Raw genomic sequence first — 17,152 nt, 5'->3', positions numbered from 1 at the left:
GCTGCCCGCACGATTACGAGCGAGTTTTCGTCAGAATCAGAGAATCAATTACATTGGAAAAGACCTCTGAGATCATGGCGTTCAACCTGTGACCGACCACCCCGTCAACCGGGCCATGGCACTAGATACCATACCCAGTCTTCCTTAAACACCTCCAGGGACGGTGACTCCACCACCTCCCTGGGCAGCGCATTCCAATGTCTAATCACCCATTCTGTGAAGAAATTCTTCCTAATGTCCGACCAAAACCTCATCTGCCGCAGCTTAAGACTATGTCCCCTCGTTCTGTCGCTAGTTGCCTGGGAGAAGAGGCCGAGCCCCACCTGGCTACAATCTCCGTTCAGGTAGAAGCACAGACATGGGGGTGTTGATCAGGCAGGCACACTCGGGACTTTATTACACGTGTATCGGGAACGGCCGGGCCCTCGGCACTGCCCCTCCCGCTACCCAGGGAAGCCACACGCCCTGCCCCGCCGCCAGCGGCTTTGCGGTACCGGGGCCGCGTCGCGCCCGTTCCCGCGGGCGTGTGCGGGACCCGCGCGCCGCCTGCGCTGCCCCGGCCCCGCTGGCCCCGCCCGGCCCCGCCCGCCGCCTGGTTGGCTGGGCCGGCGCGGCCGCCGCCGGTTGGCTGGGCCGGGGGTGTGTGAGGGGCTGCGTTGCCCGGGGTAAGATGGCGGCCGTGACCGCGCTGAGGAGCAGCTGCCGAGCCGCGGGGCGCCTGGTAAGGGGAGCGGGGACCTCGCTCCGGTGCTCAGCCGGGAAGGGGAGGGATAGCGCGCAGCATCCCCGCCTCGGCGGCCGCGGTATCCCGGAGCCCCGGTGCTGTCGTGCAGCCGGCAGCCCGCGAGCACCGCGCGGCTGCAAACACCACACGCTCGCGGACCTTCCGCCTCCCGCGCCTGCGGGCGGGCAGCGCCTCAGCTCCCCTGCCCGGCCGCCTCAGCAGTGCCTGCGGGCGCGCAGTGCCCCGGTTCCCCTGCCTGGCTGCTCAGCAGTGCCCGCGGCGGGCAGTGCCCGGCTCCCCCTCCCGCCCGCCCTCAGCTCTGCCCGGCTGCCTCAGCCGCCCCCAGCCCGCCCCGCAACCCGGGTGCGGGCACAGGTGCCCGTGTCCCCGCAGGTGCCCGGCCTGCCCGCCCCGGGCTGCCCCTGGCCCTGGCGTTCAGCTGGTCCTCGCTCCTGAGGGACCCCCAGAGCTGACACCGTCGCCCCGCGCAGCCCCGGAACGTCCTCCCCGTTGCCCGTGTTCCCTGTGAAAGAAACGTGTGCCTGTCTGTAATAAGCCAGTGACATCCTTCTCTCCTGTTATTTCTAAGTCGTCTGATCCGTTGCTCTGCCTATGCGTTGCGCTGCCATCGCCGCTCCTCCGCCCTCCATCAGCTCGCTGTGCGTTCTGCATCCGCACAGCGACGGGGCGGCTACACGTTCAAAAAAGGGAAACGTGTTTCTTTGAATCCCGGGAGCCTTGGTACTTGAAAAGTAGTTGCGATACTTTACCATAAGGAGCGAATCTACTTGGTTGCCTTTTAGGACACTTACAGTCTCATAAACACGTAGGGTCGTGAAGATTAATTCATGCTTTCTCCTGTCTTCTTGTATTATAGTCTTCCTGCTGTTGTGAAGAGTGTTGGTTTCCAATTATGTCACTGCTGTTTTGTGGAATGTCAGAAAAAGAAATAACTTTTCTAAGATAATATAAGTAGATACAAAATTAAGGATCAGTTCTAGTTTCCATTATTATTTTTTCTCTAAATAGTAGTTCATACTGTATTTTTAAATCATAATGGTGAGGATTTTTAAGTGGTACTTTTGTGATCTAGTTTTGGGCCATTCATAAGTAATTTTACTAAGTAAGACCAATGAGAAATAACAGTTTCCTTTTGGTTTTCTTTCTAACCGTCTACTCTTAAATGCAGAGGCAGATTCCGATAAGATGAAAATGCTCATCTTATCTATGTGCATGCTGAACTATAGAATTGGCTGTTTTATAGTGTGTTTCCTGCAAGCACATTTTGAATCTTGCTAGATGCTAATTCTTGTGACCATCTGCTGTGAAACTGTGATAAGTTCCAAGAAATAATTTGGTTATTATATTATTAAAGGGATTTATTTTAATATTCTCTATACCTTTGTAAACACTTTGGCTAGCAAAAGGAAGAAGGACAAAGTCACAGTGATTGTGCATGGGGGCTGTAAATCATGAAGGAAAGAAAGGAGCTTGGGGGCCCTTGTGTAAAGTGGTAGGGAAATGGCAGTTACCTGGACACTGGGACATGTCCCAGTTATTTAGGTGAGGAGTAACCTCAGACTAAAGTGTGCTACCAAGGACATTGCTTTACTATATAGGCAACTATATACTTGGAGATACAGAATATGTATGCAAATCAAATCCAGTGTGAGTAAATATTCTTTAAAATAACTCAATGTGACAGCAAATCAAGAGAGTTCAATAGGGGAGTATCCTTTAATGAGAAGTCATTGCCTTTTAGCACAAACTATTCAATTTGACTTTGAAATTTAGTGTTGCTCCATCAGGTAATTGGTTCCCTGCAGGCTGCATAAAAATATTTTTTTCTGAGGCCAGCAGTAGATCTTTAGGATCAGTGGTAATTTAGAAAATCACAGTTGGCTTTTTTTTAAGGAAACAACCAAACCTGAACCTAAGGGGCAAGGCAGTTCTCCCCTGAATAGCAGCAGCTCCCGTGTTGGCTGGGGTCAAACCACAGTTCTTGGTCAAGCAGGCTGATGTGTCCTCAGAACTGGCCAGGGGCTGGGGTGGACCCTCATTTTCTTCTTGCCAGAGTAACTCTGCACATTGAAGACTTGCACAGGAAAGGTGTTATCTTGCTGGCCACTAGTGCCTTTGAATTGCAATATAGTGTGATAGTGGTGACATAAACATAACTGATAGTACTGGACTTGCTGGGTTTTTATTGTTAAATTTTTCCAGACACCAAGATATGTGGATGGGTATGCTATGGATATTAGAGCTAATTTTGTCTTTTTTATGCTTTTTTATTTCCTTATTTAGCATTACACGGAAAATACTACTATGGTGATTAAATACTGAAATTAATAAGCAAATTTATTTATTGGATTTTAATATGTTTCTTGTTAGGAAGGAACACTGTTCTGTCAAGAGATTGTGCAGTGTGTTATTACTGTAACATACTAGCAAACCAACTTTTTAGCTAAGAATGTGCGAAACTGCAAACCAAAAAGATTCCATTTTTAAAAATGCAGGAGTTTTGAATTATTCCTACAAATATAATGAAACATCATGGTAACTTTTCTATAACAAAACCAGTCTCTTTTTTTGGCAGTGTCATTACTAAATCACTACCTGCATTGGTTACCAAATGTTAAAAACACATGGAAATCATTGTGAAACTTCACATTTAGAAATAGTTCAGAGATTTGATGTGCTCCTTGTGATCATCTTCACAGGTAAATATTGAATGTTTTTCATTTAGGGTCATATAAAGAGAAAAGAATTTTATTTTAAGTTTGTGACAAAAAGGCCTTGTTGAACACCATTTCTTGCAACGTATTTATGTAAACCTTGAGGGGGAAAGAACACCAGAATCAAAAATAGGTACAAATAGGTTTGTGAAGATGTACATTATATATCACTTTTGTAATCTAATGAGAATTTTAAATGTGTTCATAAAATATGATTTTCCATAGCTTAAAATTACCATGTAACCTAATTGTCGGATAGGGAAAGTTGTTTGGAGGACTAATGAAAAGGATTTTCTGTTTGCTTGTTATAGGAATTAGAAAAATACTTATTCTAGATCAGTAGATACAGTCTCAATAGCAGGTGGCTGTAAAGTAACTCGTATAATATAACTTTGTTGTATTCATTGGGATAGACTGTGTTGTGTAAATGTTGTTCCTTAAAGAAAAATGATATTAAATATAGCTTGCAATGCTAAATTAAACAGTACATAAAATGCCTACACTGTCAGTTCAGGATTTTATGGCTTAATGAATATTCTACTTTTTAAACAGTGTAATGTAATAGCAAATAGTTGAACAGTTTGGGGTGTGGGGAGGGCAATCAGGAAGTTTCATATGCTCTGTAATTACTGAAAGGGTTTTTCAAAAAAGAAGTTAAAATGAACTTTCCCATGCAGGTGTGCTGTTTTCTGGCTCCTCTAAGAAGATAATTTCTAAATTTTACAGTTTTGAGCTACTTGAGGTACATTGTAGCACCTGAATTTTTTCATATCTCTAATTAATTAGAGATAGTATCCACAGAGAAATTATTATTTTTATAAATTTTGCAGCACTGCGAGACAATATAACACCAGAATTCCATTAAATTTATATCTTACTAAATAAGATGATGTCTGGACTAACTTGTGTTGAGATTAATAAAATACCTGTTTATGTCAATGGAAGTGCTACTGGCTTTGCTTTTGACCACAATCATGATGCTTTAAAGCATAAGGTTTTGTCTGAAGAACCTTTCAGAAAATTCTGTAGACTCTTTTGAGTTGATTTCTGGATAAATATAATTGTAACCATAAAAGAAAACCATCTCATGCCCAGTTCTTAAAAAAAGGTTTTTAAGTTATGTGAAATGATATTTACTTGAAGATGATTGCCTCCTATATATTAACAGAAACAAAAGGGCAACTCTCTGTGCCCTCTGGTGTGAATTGCCTTTCCAGTTAGTAATTCTGATCACCCTTTGATTGGAATAAGAACTGATGAAGAAAAATATGCTGGTTTTCCCTGCAGTCTGGGAGCCCCTTCCAGCATTCGTTCTGGATAAGAATATTTCAGTTGGCTGATGTAGTTGATACTATGTGTGCTTTGTGTGTGCACGCCCTGATTAAGCTAATTCCTTAGAGAAACAATAGCAAGTATGAATCTCTTACCAGATCTTGTAATGATTTTTGTTAATTGGTTATTTTGTTGTGGCTTTGATCTCCCCCTGTGTTGTGTTAGTCAAAGAAGTTAAAGACCTGGCAAGGTTTATGCTAATGTAATGGCTACTGTACATCCAAACATGTATTCAGTGCAATTGTTTCCTTAAGAACTTCTCTTACATAGACTAGAATGAAACTATTTTAGTATTATGTTGCATCAGGAATATTGAATGAGCTCCACGTTCCTCAGTCCATTGTATTAACACTTGAGACTTTTCTCCCCCAGGTGTGCATTCACCGTGTTAGATGGTGCAGCAGCATTCGTGTTATAAAATCAAAATATGTGTGCGTGTTTGACAAATCTGCCCTCAAGTTTAGTCATCAACAGCGATTATTCAGAACATCTGCTGGTAATCTTTTTCATAATAAAATAATTTATTTTATTTTGCTATTTTATGAGTGTTATGTTAGCGGCTTGTATATGGCTGGTATGTAAACTTTCTGATGCATTCAGATTTTTCTGCCTGATATCTTGTATTTAATATTAAACGTGCTGTACTTTCTTATTGTCTGTTTTAAGTTTCATGTGGCCAGATTGTCCAGTTTAAGCTTTCTGACATTGGAGAAGGGATTACAGAGGTGACTGTAAAAGAATGGTAAGCTCTACTTTCTTAGAAATGTACTGAGAAATCAAGAGGTAGTTTAACAGCTTTAACTGTGTTATCAATTAGTTGTCTGAGAATGTTTTCTGGCTTACAAGTGAAGTTTTTCAAGTTTCGTTTTCCACATTTTAAAACCTTGGACATAGTGAACTTTACATTTTGTTTATTTGTAGTCTGGTTTATTTGTGAATGGAAAAGGTGGAAGGAATGGGATGCCCTAATTGTGCCTATATATAGGATTTCCTTCAGTGAATAATGTTTTCAGTGTTTAGGAGGTCTGTCTTTTATTATACTTACTTAGGCTGAGCTTTGGAAACAAATTACTAGTCCAGAAAATCTGCATAATTTTATCCTATACCCCTTCTCTATTGATTTATTGAAAGATTTGAACTTTTAAATTGTTTGTAAAAGGCCAGTGATGAATGGATTAAACAAAATCAAAATGTACAGCGAAGAAAGGCAGTGCTGAAATGCCTTGTTCTTTGTACAAATTCCTGTCTCTTTGTGTAGAAGGTCATGTACTGATCCTGACAATTAGAAAGTAAGAACTTCCTTAGATTCAGACCAAGCTGGGCTCATTCTTATTTTTAGATTATTTATAATCTGACAAGAAAACTCTGCTTTACCAAAATCAATGTAATGTGTGTTTGATGATATTCTGAATCACTGTGTCATTTCACAAAACAAAGGGTTCTGCAGCAGCCAGGCAAAACGCACAGAGCAAATGTATCCATTATGGAGAATTTATCTTCCTGTCTGGAATGCATTTTCGTGTTGTGGGTGTGTACATAACTGAACTTAACAAAAGCATACCCAGCATAGATTTTTACACTTACTGTGTTTTACTGTAGCCTGTGTCTTTTCTCTCAGGTACATAAAAGAAGGTGACAGTGTGTCTCAGTTTGACAGTATCTGTGAAGTACAAAGTGATAAGGCTTCTGTTACTATTACCAGTCGTTACGATGGCATCATTAGAAAACTCCATTACAGTATAGATGATATTGCTTTTGTTGGAAAACCATTAGTGGACATTGAAATTGATGCTTCTAAAGGTATTGTAAGATATATTTTTCTCTTGCATATTTTGTGTTTATTGTCATAAAAACATCAGTGACAGGGAAGTTTACTTTTTCTTCCTGAGAATCTTAAAAAGTAATATTTTTTCCCTTTATAAGGGCAAGCAAATTGAGTAGAGAAAGTTGTTATATTTTATTAGAATTTAAAATCTCAAAAGCCAGATATATCCTATTGAATATTTAGCTTAACCAGCAGCTTTTATAAAGCAAGCTGTGTTCCCATCCACAGTAACTCAGAGTAAATGCTAAAAACTTCAGCTATCACAGAATCAGAGAATGGTCGAGGTTGGAATTTAAGAAATGCTTATAATGTAGTAAAGTCAAATTTTTAATTTTCATTTGCAGGTTTTGCCTCAGAAAAAGATGTTGTGGAAACCCCTCCTATGTCTCATGAAGAGCACACTCACCAAGAGATAAAAGGTCACAAAACATTAGCAACCCCTGCAGTTCGTCGCCTGGCCATGGAGAACAATGTAGGTTTGCTGAATAAGATCCTGTTGCATTTTATCCAGCTTTTATATGGCATTTTGACTGACTACAAGAACATTGATCTAGAGGAGAGACTTGTTTTCAAATAATTTTGAAGGTGTGAAAATTGTTGTAAAATGAAGAGAATTGTGCTTTCTGATTATTATGGTGGGTAGAAAATGAATTACTGGGCTTAAAATGCAGCTCGGATGCTTTAGGCTGAAGATTAAGAAACCCCGGGACAGAAGAAGGTGGAGGGAAAAATAAAATCTCAGTTTTAGCCAGCTTGTTCTGTTTTTCAGATTTGTATTAGAGCAGAGGATATACTAGGTGATCTTTTTAAAGTGTTTTTCTAATGCCTTTTTTTCCTCATGAATCTGTGAATATTCCATTAGTTTTGAAAGTTGGTGATGCACTTTTAGGAGAAAAATAAAACAATAAGTACAGAAAATTAAGTTACAAATAGCTTTCCTCAAATTCATATTTCACTATTGATCCTGTGAAGCAATTAGGAGGTAAGTAGTATTCGTAGTTCCTCCTCAAAATATGCAACTAAACAGTGGGACTTTTAGATGATTGGAACAATTAGGTTAAGTACCTAATAAATTATAGAAAGGGAAAGAAAACTGTTGGTATGTTGGATTGGTAATGGGAATAATTTTTAAGCATAGCTCACAATATAGAATATTTTTATATTGCTGTAGAACTGGAGTGTCACAGCTTGTTATGTACTTTTCAGATTAAATTGAGTGAAGTTGTTGGAACAGGGAAAGATAACAGAATCCTTAAAGAAGACATACTCAATTACTTGGCCAAACAAACAGGAGCTATTTTACCTCCATCACCAAAGGCTGAAATTGTCCCACCTTTGCCAAAATCAGAGACTGTGCCAGCTACTCCAAAGGACAAAGCACGCAAAATCCCAGTACCTGTTTCCAGACCGATTGTGTTTTCAGGAAAAGATAGAACTGAACCTGTAACAGGTAAATCAAGAAATATAAAATCTTGAGACCATGTTCACAGTAGACTACCAGCAAGTGTTGCTCTGTGAAAAGCTGCCTCCTTCTGATGGGCGTGTGTTTCACGTTATTGTCATGCCAGGGAGCATGACTGTAAGAAGCTCTGTAAGAAGCGTCTCTGATGAAATCATTTTATGAAAGATTTGTTTGTGTTTTGGTTGGATGGAGTTGGGCTGCAAACTGAACTTGCTCATTCTTCAAATGTATGCTGAAACATGTAGGAATTCTGAAATATAGGTTTATCACAGTAGGAATCCCTATGCAATTAGTGGCAAAGTACAGTGAATTTAAGGGTTTATCAGCACTTAATAACAGCATACTTCAGCATTCACACTTGTTCTGGAGAAGAGTGCCACAAAAGACTCTAAGGTTAAAAAAAGGCATATTAAAAGGGGAAGATAAAAGTTTTTTGCTTGCCTTTCGAGCAATGTTTATTTGGAGGCTGGAAAGAGTAATGCAGATTATATCATGATTTCCAATCCATACATACATAGGAGAGATATGCAGTAATATAATCTTAGGTGTTACAGTTGTAAAAATTGAGTTACATATACTGAATAACTGGTGATCCTAAAGTGCTCTTTACCCTGTCCTTTTTGGTTGTAGTTTAACTTTAGTTTGGTTTAGTTTTTGTAAGTTATATAATTTGTTTAATGGAAACAAATAATTAAATTTCACCATAGCTTCACAGAAGCTTATTTGATTGGTTTAAGAAGTCAGTAAATATTTTCCAGGTTTTCAGAAGGCAATGGTAAAGACTATGAGTGCAGCCCTGAAGATACCCCACTTTGGTTATTGTGATGAGATTGATTTGACTCAGCTTGTTCAGTTGCGAGAAGAGCTGAAACCTCTGGCTGAAATCCGTGGAATTAAGCTTTCCTTTATGCCTTTCTTCATAAAGGTGAGACTGTATGGGATATTTACACAGCTTTTGCCAAAATGTTTTCAATGATTGGTGTACGTTTGGAGCACCTCTCTATCATATGAATTATGACAGATCACAAGAAAAGTCTCAGCTTTTCTTGTTTATTGAACCACTTACCAATTTACAGTTGGAACTGCAGTGGGGCTTATATAATATCATTGAAAATTTTTGAAATATTAATGGGGAAGGATAGAGCGGCTTAAGTGTCATTCAGTAGGGGGTTAAACATCACTAAAGGTTGGAATTGCACAGAACAAATTTTGGAAACTGTCAGTGATTTTTTTGAGTTCCTTTAAAATGAACCTCACATGAAATGCATCATTGTTGTTGTTGTTATTATTGTCACAGTATTTGTAGTGAATAATTTGAATTGAATAAATAATACCTTGGGTGCATCAGTATGTCTCTTCTGTTGTTCAGAAGACCAGGCACTTGCACTCATTTAGCTGCTGTGGTTCCATTTCCAACCAATGCACTCGCTGCCTAAACTGTGCATTGAAAGCATAGCTTACCTGAAACCTCTGGTAATGCTATTGCAGTGCTATGTGAGCACTCTTCCTGCTCGCTGTCTTTAGGGGCAATTAATATTACTTCCTTGAAAAATTGTCATTTAAGCTGAGAACTGAGAATGCCATTGCAGCTGAATCTCATAACTTTTGGGATATTTGATTTGAATTGTGGAACAAAAATAACAAATGCAGATTCAACTTCAGTTATAGTGGGGAAAGGAATTATCATTTTTTGTATGTCTGTCTGATGCCTATTTGGTTTTTGCAAGTTGTTCTTTTTTCTTTTTTTTGCTATCCTAATAATGACAAAGTATCAACAGACATATTAAGGAGAGTTTAAGCCAAATTTGATTGCAGTGAGGGAATCCGTATTGTTATTAACCTAAATTATCTCCTACCATTACTTCCTTTCTGTGGAGCTTTCTGGTTATGAAATATAACAATCTATCTTTTTTTTTTCCTTATATTTAACAGGCAGCCTCTCTGGGATTATTGCAGTATCCCATTCTTAATGCTTCCTTGGATGAAAACTGTCAAAATGTCACATATAAGGTTTGTAAATTACTGATAAAAGTTGTGAGCAGAAAACCTAAAGTAACAGCTAACAAGGGCTTTTCAGAACGTCTGAGTTAATTTTAAAAACCAAAACTGTGGTGTTGTGCTGGAAAATAATTTGTGTGTCCAGATTCTAAGATCTGGATTTTATTTATTATTGAACTTACTTCAGTAGTTTGTTAAACAAGAGTCACTTTGTTATTCAGGCTTGCCTCAAAATTACATATTAATATAGTGATTTTCTATTTTTTACCTGAATATGGGCCAAGCATTTAAAATGAAAACACTTAAAAATCTAATACAACAATTTTTAGTAATGGCACAGTGGTTCTATTGTTCCAACACTCGACCCTTATGTATTAAAGTTATATTTTAAACTCAGTTTTGATAAAAATGATGTAATTTTCATACCAGCTGCTGGATTGTTACTTCTAGGAAGCTAGTGTCTATTTTCTTGAGTGATGTGCATGTGCCCCTTGCAGTACAAACTCCTTTTGTGCTGTTTGATCAATATCTCTCAGAATTCTTATATTCCTTCTGGCAAAGTAAAGGCAACTGAGTTTCCTTTTTTTTAATTTTAGTGTTCTCTTTAAAATCTGCTATTTATGTTTTGTTAGACTTGCAATCATCCTGAAGTTCAGTGTTTTCAGTGTGAAATCAGTTCCTGGATTTTGTATTCCCTGGGTGTGAGATTGCCAGCAATTTGCAGGTGTGGAAAGCTAATATTTAAAAATTTACATCCTTTTCTCCCCTCAAAGTTGTATAAAGGAATTGTTTACTAAAGACAACCCTTTCTAGGTTGAAAAGATAAATGGGGAAGATGTGATTTAAGTACCTTTTTATGTAAAATACATTTTATGTTGAGAGCTTATAATAACGTCCAGTTAATGAAACTTCTTTCAGGCTTCACACAACATTGGAGTTGCGATGGACACGGAGCAAGGTTTAATTGTCCCAAACGTGAAAAATGTCCAAGTGTGTAGCGTGTTTGACATTGCTTCTGAATTGAATCGCCTACAGTCCTTGGGCTCTGCAGGCCAGCTGGGAACAAGTGACCTCACTGGGGGAACATTCACACTTTCAAATATTGGCACAGTAAGTAAAGAAAAAAAGAGAACTACATCTGAAAACTGCTTCTGAAATGAAAACTTTACTGAAGTTTAATATACAATGAATAAAACCTGTAGCAATTAATTCAAGAGGCAATCTGCTCTAAAAAAACCCAAACTATTTGGTAAATAATATCCCCAGCTTTTTCTTTTGTAGATTGGTGGCACTTATGCCAAACCAGTGATACTACCTCCTGAAGTAGCTATTGGAGCACTTGGAAAGATACAGGTATAGTAACTTTGTCTCAGTGATATGAGTGTTTAAGTCATCTGTAATTAAAGTGAAACTGGAGTCTCTCTTTTGTTTTTCTTTTATAAACATTTCTTTATATTAGAGAAATTGCATAGCTTGTGATTGCAAAGTTTTGTACTGGTTTTAGATGACTGTACAGACACTAGATGTTTAACTAGAAGTTAAACACCAAGGGTTCAGATTTGTTTTCTAGAATCCTGTTATATTTCACTCACATCTGTGTTTAGCCTTCTAGTGGTCAGGAAACAACACAAATATATTTTTACAAGTTTTGCAACATGCTATAACATTGTTGCTATCATCAAGGAGAAAATTGAGAAGTACTCTGATAATGAAGTATAATTTCATGAGCCAGTTAGCTGAATCCATACAGAAATTTGTGTGGTCAAAGCAGTTTTATATTTTCTGAATTTCAGTCCTTAATTCTTTCACATAGACATTTGAGACCAGTGCTGGAAATGAAATTAGTATTAACTTAAATTACTACTTCTAGGTTCTTCCCATGAGCATTTTGTTCAGGGGATGCTTTAAGGAAACCATCACTTTGAGAACTAACAGTGCAATAAACTATTCAGAAAGAAACTTTTGAGTCAAGAAATATTTTCAGTACTTCAGTATTTCCATGATGGTGGAAAGAGGATATGACTGTTTATTATGTTGGCTTGCAATATATTCTAATCCACAGCACAAACAATAATGGGAAGGTCTTGGTTTTTTTGAAGGGTGTTACTGCTGTCTGTCTAATTTAGGAAAATATTTAAATTTGGATCAACAAATTAATAACAAAAAAATAGAGATCTGCTAATGAAAGTATTTAGTATTTCAGTTCTTTTCTTTCCTCTGATTTTTAGGTTGTTCCTCGGTTTAATGGGAGAGGTGAAGTATTTAAGGCACAGATAATGAACGTGAGCTGGTCAGCTGATCACCGCATCATTGACGGAGCCACCATGGCCCGGTTTTCTAACCTGTGGAAATCTTACGTGGAGAACCCTGCTTCGATGCTGCTGGACCTTAAATAAAGGAAACCATGGCTAGAACATGCCTTTAAACTTTGTGGTTTAGACTGAATAGTTATGAAAGCTGTCTCTGCTAACATGTGCCCTTGGCTACGTGCATTATATAATAATGTTATGTGGTTAAAAGTTCTCAACAGTTGATATCAGTCTATCAATTAGTCGTTACTTCTTTTAATTAGTAGTGCTGTATTTTTTCTACAGCAGACTGTCAAACTGAATAGGTCAAGGCTTCTGAATATGGTGGTAGAATGTCTTTATTGTGCCTTTTATAATTGTCAGGCTGGTGGGACTGAGTGACACTGCTCTACACCTGCAGTACTTATAATCTGATTAACCTGTCTTAAAGGGGAATACTCCTAGTTCTTCCATGTTGGACACGTAAATTTATTTTAACCAATAATATCCAGATTCCCAAAAGGAGTTATGCAAAAATCATATACAAATAAAATGCCTTTAATATTTCTGCTGTAAGAGGGCTTTTTCTTGTTTACCTTAGTAAACCTCCTAAGTCTTTTGCTAGTTCACATTTTCCTGGCAATTACTTGCACAGGTACTCTTTATCAAATTATAAATGAAGAGGCCATATTTATTCAAATGCTTATTGATAACAATAATTCATAACTATCAGGACCTTAATACTCTCTAGAATATCCTGTATTTTTATAAGCTGAAAGTAGTTTCAGTCCCTAATGCTTTCCAGTTATTTTTGTTTCTTATAGAAAGCATCTGTCCATTAAAACCAAGTGAGAAAGAAAGAAAGAAAGAGAAAACAAATTAAAAAAGAAGGATCTTGTTTTGTTATTTTTATATTAGGTAAGACTGACAGTAAGCTGAACGTGTTCCAAAAGCTTGCACTGTGTTATTGATCTTCAGGTACTAGCATTTACCAGATTAATCAGATTCAACAAAGAGTGGACATTAAAAAATACTTTGTAAGATAAGGCTTTCCTAAACTCAGATACGAGGCACATAATGAATAGGTTCGAGTTAACGGCTTCAAAACAGAAAACAGTTACATGGCTTTAAGGTGAACTAAACAGATGAGGATTGTGCTGGTGATATAATGGGAGATAGGAAGAAAACCATTGGATATAAATACCTTCTAGAAACCTAAGGTGCAAACAGACACAAGAAAAGAGAGTTATATGGCCTTAAAAATGAATCTGTGACGCACAAAATGGACATTTTCTCCTTTCTTTAGATATATCAAACCCAGGAGCATTCTCCAGAAGTGTAGACCAAAGTTGTCTATTGCATTTAGCTGTGAAAATGTGAGACAGGCTATCAGAGGTAGAATCCCTGCTATCCTTGATGCTGGAAGTGAGCAAGAGGAAAGCTGGTAATGTAGGAGGGGGAGCATGGAGCATCCATGTAAGGTGCTATTTATATTTCTATTGTGGTATAAGGGTCTTTTATATAAAGGTCATTTCTTGCAAAGTTTGACTAATATATCATGCTTATCACCTAATTCATTTTTATCAGATTTATTTATTCCTAATAAAAAAATAAAGCCACAAAAAATTGTAATATTGTTTTTATTTGTGAATTTCATGCAGGCAATGCTGTACAGGTGATTCAAACTATTTCTTCTGATCTTGAACATACAGTACTCAAGGCTACCAAAAGAGCACAGCCTAATGGCTGCTTTCCTGCAAGCATATTGTTGTGGTAAGGGGCTCAGTCTGAATAGTATATTTTTTAATCTGATGACCACTGAGAAAATAAACACAGGAAACATAAGTAGATGAAAGAAAGCAATAAAGTGATTTTGAAATATTTAAGACAGAATAATTTTACTTGCACAAGGAGCCTGAAATTTGTCTCTCAAGACTCCAATAAATGGGAGAGCTGTTGAGTTTTTTTACCCTAATTATCTGTCTTTAGGGAGGAGCAAATGAGGTTAGGTTTTTAGTTATGATTGGCTTTGATCAAGAGATTGAATCTATACCAAAACCGAAAGAAGAAATACCTATAACAAAGAAACTTTTGGATCATTTTTGCTTTTGCATAATGTTTGTTTGTGTTTTTTAAAGTATAGAAGGTTGAAAGACTTGAAAGCTAAAGTACTTAATGTCTTTTAAATAGGTATTGGTGTTCCAGTATTTAGTTGGTTGTAGACTGAAGAGGGTGGTTTTGGTTTTTTTAGTTGTAAAGTTCTGTATGGTAGGTTTATAACCAAACTCACAATATTTTAAAATTTCATCTTCACATTTTATACTCCAGTGCACTTGGTTAGAATTATCCAGTTTTATGGCTTCTGCCTCAAACAGTGATCTGTGATTATTGTTGTCTCTCTCTTTCCATTTGACTGAAGAAACAGATTCTGACAGATTCTCCTTTTATCTTCTCTAAGGACTATTTGAAGAAATAGAATGTTAAAAATGTTTCATGGTTGGAAGCATGAAAAGGGGTGAGTAACAACCCCTCTGTACCTCTTGATAAAGATTAGTTTTCTATCTGGACTTTGCTAATTGGCACTAAAATTCTTCAACAAAAGAATTTTTCAGCATAGACAGAAGTAATGAGTAAAATACTTAGTGATGTAATACTTTTTCTAGTCTATTCAGTCTGTGTTGCTGTTTATTAGCACTTTGAAGCTCAGTTATATTGCAGAGAAACATTACTAGAGTAAACAAGTAGTTGTCATTTTCAATTCAAAACTAGACTTTTTTATCTTTGTTATTTTTAATTCAATATGAGCTCATTGTAGAGAATAACAATTACTCCTTTGTTCTTCTTTTTCACAATTTGTAACTTTTTTAAGTGGGAGTTCAGGGGAGCCCTGTCATGCTCAGCAAACTGGGGAGACTTTACAGTGGTAAATGCTTGGGGGAGGTTGCAGAAGTGCCTCATGTGATGCCTTCTATTCTCAGCATGGGTTAAAATTAGAACTAGACTGACATTGCATTGGAGTCTGAGAGTTCTAAATGGTTTTGGTAATACAGACAAGATTTGTAATTTGTCTCTGCTCTTGTCCAGAAAGCAATGAGTCACAGAAAATCCTTGAAAACACCAAATAATTGAGGTAAGTTGTTGTTAAATTCTTTCTGATGCCTGGAGATGAAGTTGTAGGGAGATCTGGTTACTTGGGAGTAAATTTGCAGTTGTTTTAGAGCTGCAGTTGGGAATTCACTCCTGAATTGTTGGCTGTGATGGCATGAGTATTATGGGGTTTATTTTCTTGAAAAATAATAAGATCTAAGAACAAGAAGCTTTTGGTGGTAGTCCTGTTATATGATAAAATCATCCTGAAAATAGTCATATATTTAGTCCCTTTCATATTTCATGGTTCTGAAGGAGCACTTATTGAATATTGTGCTTTCCACAGCAAAAGGGAGTTGCCCAGAGATTTACTAAGATTTACTAAAAACAAGTATTGTTTTGACTGTAAAGTATGATACTGGGTTACTAGTACAACTATTAACAAATATCCCTTTTCTGCACAGTTTATATAAAAGGATTTCTAATTTTCCAAAAAGGCTTGTAGTTAAAGAAAAAAATCTCCAAACAAGAAATTATAAATTAGTTCAATCACTTGATCTCAGTAGAAATTTAATCCTGAAAAAAATCAGGCAATTTAAATTGTAACCACTAGCTAGAGCAAAAGACCTCATGCATATATAGCATTACTATTGCATATTGGGATGAGGACTGGGAAGAGTAGTTACTCTGTGGACCACTGAAAGAGAAACTAGTTAGTCCTTCAAACTAGCAAGTGTGCTCACAATTATGTGGGGGAGGGAAAGAGAATACAATCCTCTCTTTAGAGGAAAAAATTCCATCCTTTTGGAACCCAAATGCCAGACTGCACTGTGCCACACTGTGGTTACCATTTGTGTCACTTGTCAAATCCTGACATTTTTCCTTAACAAACAGAGAACAGTTAAGAATCTTAAATATTAGTGTATCAGACCAGCTTCTTATTTATTCAGGCATTATAATTTGATTTTTATGTTGTCTTTACAACAGGAAGCAATCCTAATATTTTACATTTTATTTGTCTAATTAAATTATTTCAGTATAATAATGCTTTACAAGTAAGTATGTTAACAAAAGACATAGTAAGCAAATAGAATGATTGACAGTTTGAAAACAAAAATGTTCACTGAGCAATTGTAGCTTGTCCAGGCCACACACAATTATAATGGAATAAATATAATAGAAAAGATTGGTTCTAAAAGACAAACCCTTTCCCCAAATGACTGCAGTAATGGTAATATGAATGATTTTCAGAGTGGTGCACTGATTAGGATGGCTGAATATCCTACTTCGCTGCTTTTCAGGAAAATATATCTTAATTATCTCACTAAGGGATAGGTGACTTCAAAACTTTAGACTGAATTTAATTTTAAATGTGGATCCTGATGCTCAGCAGGGCTACAAGAAGATTCAAACACAAATCAGAAAAATTTAAAACCCTTTTCTTAAAGGTAATGCATTACTAACTATAAAATGCATTATAATGAGTTAAACCATGAAGAAAATGAATGCAAATAAAGTTTACTAATTTATTTCCAGGAACAGTTCCGTTTTTGTAAAGTGCAAAACTCCTTAAGTCACAAGTGCTTATATCAGGTAGCTGCCAGGATGCAGGTATCAGAATTTAACTGCCTTACATTGCAGGTAACAGCTTAATTTCTTCCTGGGATGGGAATAAATGCTCAAATCTGCAGTACTTAGCCT

The 17,152-nt window shown here is 37.4% G+C and overlaps 2 protein-coding genes across 5 annotated transcripts in view; both read left to right on the top strand.

The window, feature by feature from the left end:
* Positions 1 to 615: 615 nt before the first annotated feature.
* DBT (dihydrolipoamide branched chain transacylase E2) lies at positions 616 to 12,930 on the top strand. 3 transcript variants are annotated; one of them, XM_051803532.1, is made up of 13 exons: positions 639 to 721; positions 3,321 to 3,444; positions 4,137 to 4,201; positions 5,164 to 5,287; positions 5,458 to 5,533; positions 6,410 to 6,591; positions 6,961 to 7,088; positions 7,823 to 8,066; positions 8,837 to 9,003; positions 10,011 to 10,088; positions 10,995 to 11,186; positions 11,358 to 11,429; positions 12,305 to 12,930. In XM_051803532.1, the coding sequence occupies exons 2-13, from the start codon at positions 3,357 to 3,359 to the stop codon at positions 12,470 to 12,472; spliced, it is 1,584 nt and encodes a 527-aa protein (XP_051659492.1). In that variant the 5' UTR covers positions 639 to 721; positions 3,321 to 3,356; the 3' UTR covers positions 12,473 to 12,930. The 3 variants fall into 3 exon arrangements, with proteins under 3 accessions (XP_051659500.1, XP_051659492.1, XP_051659507.1); XM_051803540.1 differs by lacking the exons at positions 3,321 to 3,444; positions 4,137 to 4,201 and having other exon boundaries at positions 616 to 721; XM_051803547.1 differs by lacking the exons at positions 639 to 721; positions 4,137 to 4,201 and having other exon boundaries at positions 3,329 to 3,444.
* A 136-nt stretch (positions 12,931 to 13,066) lies between these two features.
* LRRC39 (leucine rich repeat containing 39) overlaps positions 13,067 to 17,152 on the top strand; it is a 12,374-nt gene continuing 8,288 nt past the window's right edge. Inside the window, exons 1-3 of one of the 2 annotated variants that reach the window (XM_051803702.1) lie at positions 13,067 to 14,137; positions 14,823 to 14,879; positions 15,449 to 15,494. The gene's annotated coding sequence lies outside the window, so the exon portion shown is untranslated. Of the gene's footprint in view, positions 14,138 to 14,822; positions 14,880 to 15,240; positions 15,495 to 17,152 lie in introns of those variants that run through there. The other variant, XM_051803712.1, reaches the window with a different exon arrangement.

The sequence above is a fragment of the Manacus candei genome, unplaced genomic scaffold, assembly GCF_025592945.1.
Source record: "Manacus candei isolate 608988 ecotype Guabito, Panama unplaced genomic scaffold, ASM2559294v1 h1tg000005l, whole genome shotgun sequence".
NCBI classification, from domain to species: domain Eukaryota; kingdom Metazoa; phylum Chordata; class Aves; order Passeriformes; family Pipridae; genus Manacus; species Manacus candei.
Note: the sequence above shows the minus strand (reverse complement) of the source record. Positions and strands in the feature narration are given on the sequence as shown.

What these genes read in the sequence shown, in the direction of transcription:
- DBT (XM_051803532.1), top strand. Translation starts at nt 3,357, where the DNA reads ATGTTAAAAACACATGGAAATCATTGTGAAACTTCACATTTAGAAATA. An exon ending in TAGAACTGAACCTGTAACAG is followed by an intron (nt 8,067 to 8,836) that starts GTAAATCAAGAA and finishes AATATTTTCCAG; the next exon opens with GTTTTCAGAAGGCAATGGTA. An exon ending in TTATGCCTTTCTTCATAAAG is followed by an intron (nt 9,004 to 10,010) that starts GTGAGACTGTAT and finishes TATATTTAACAG; the next exon opens with GCAGCCTCTCTGGGATTATT.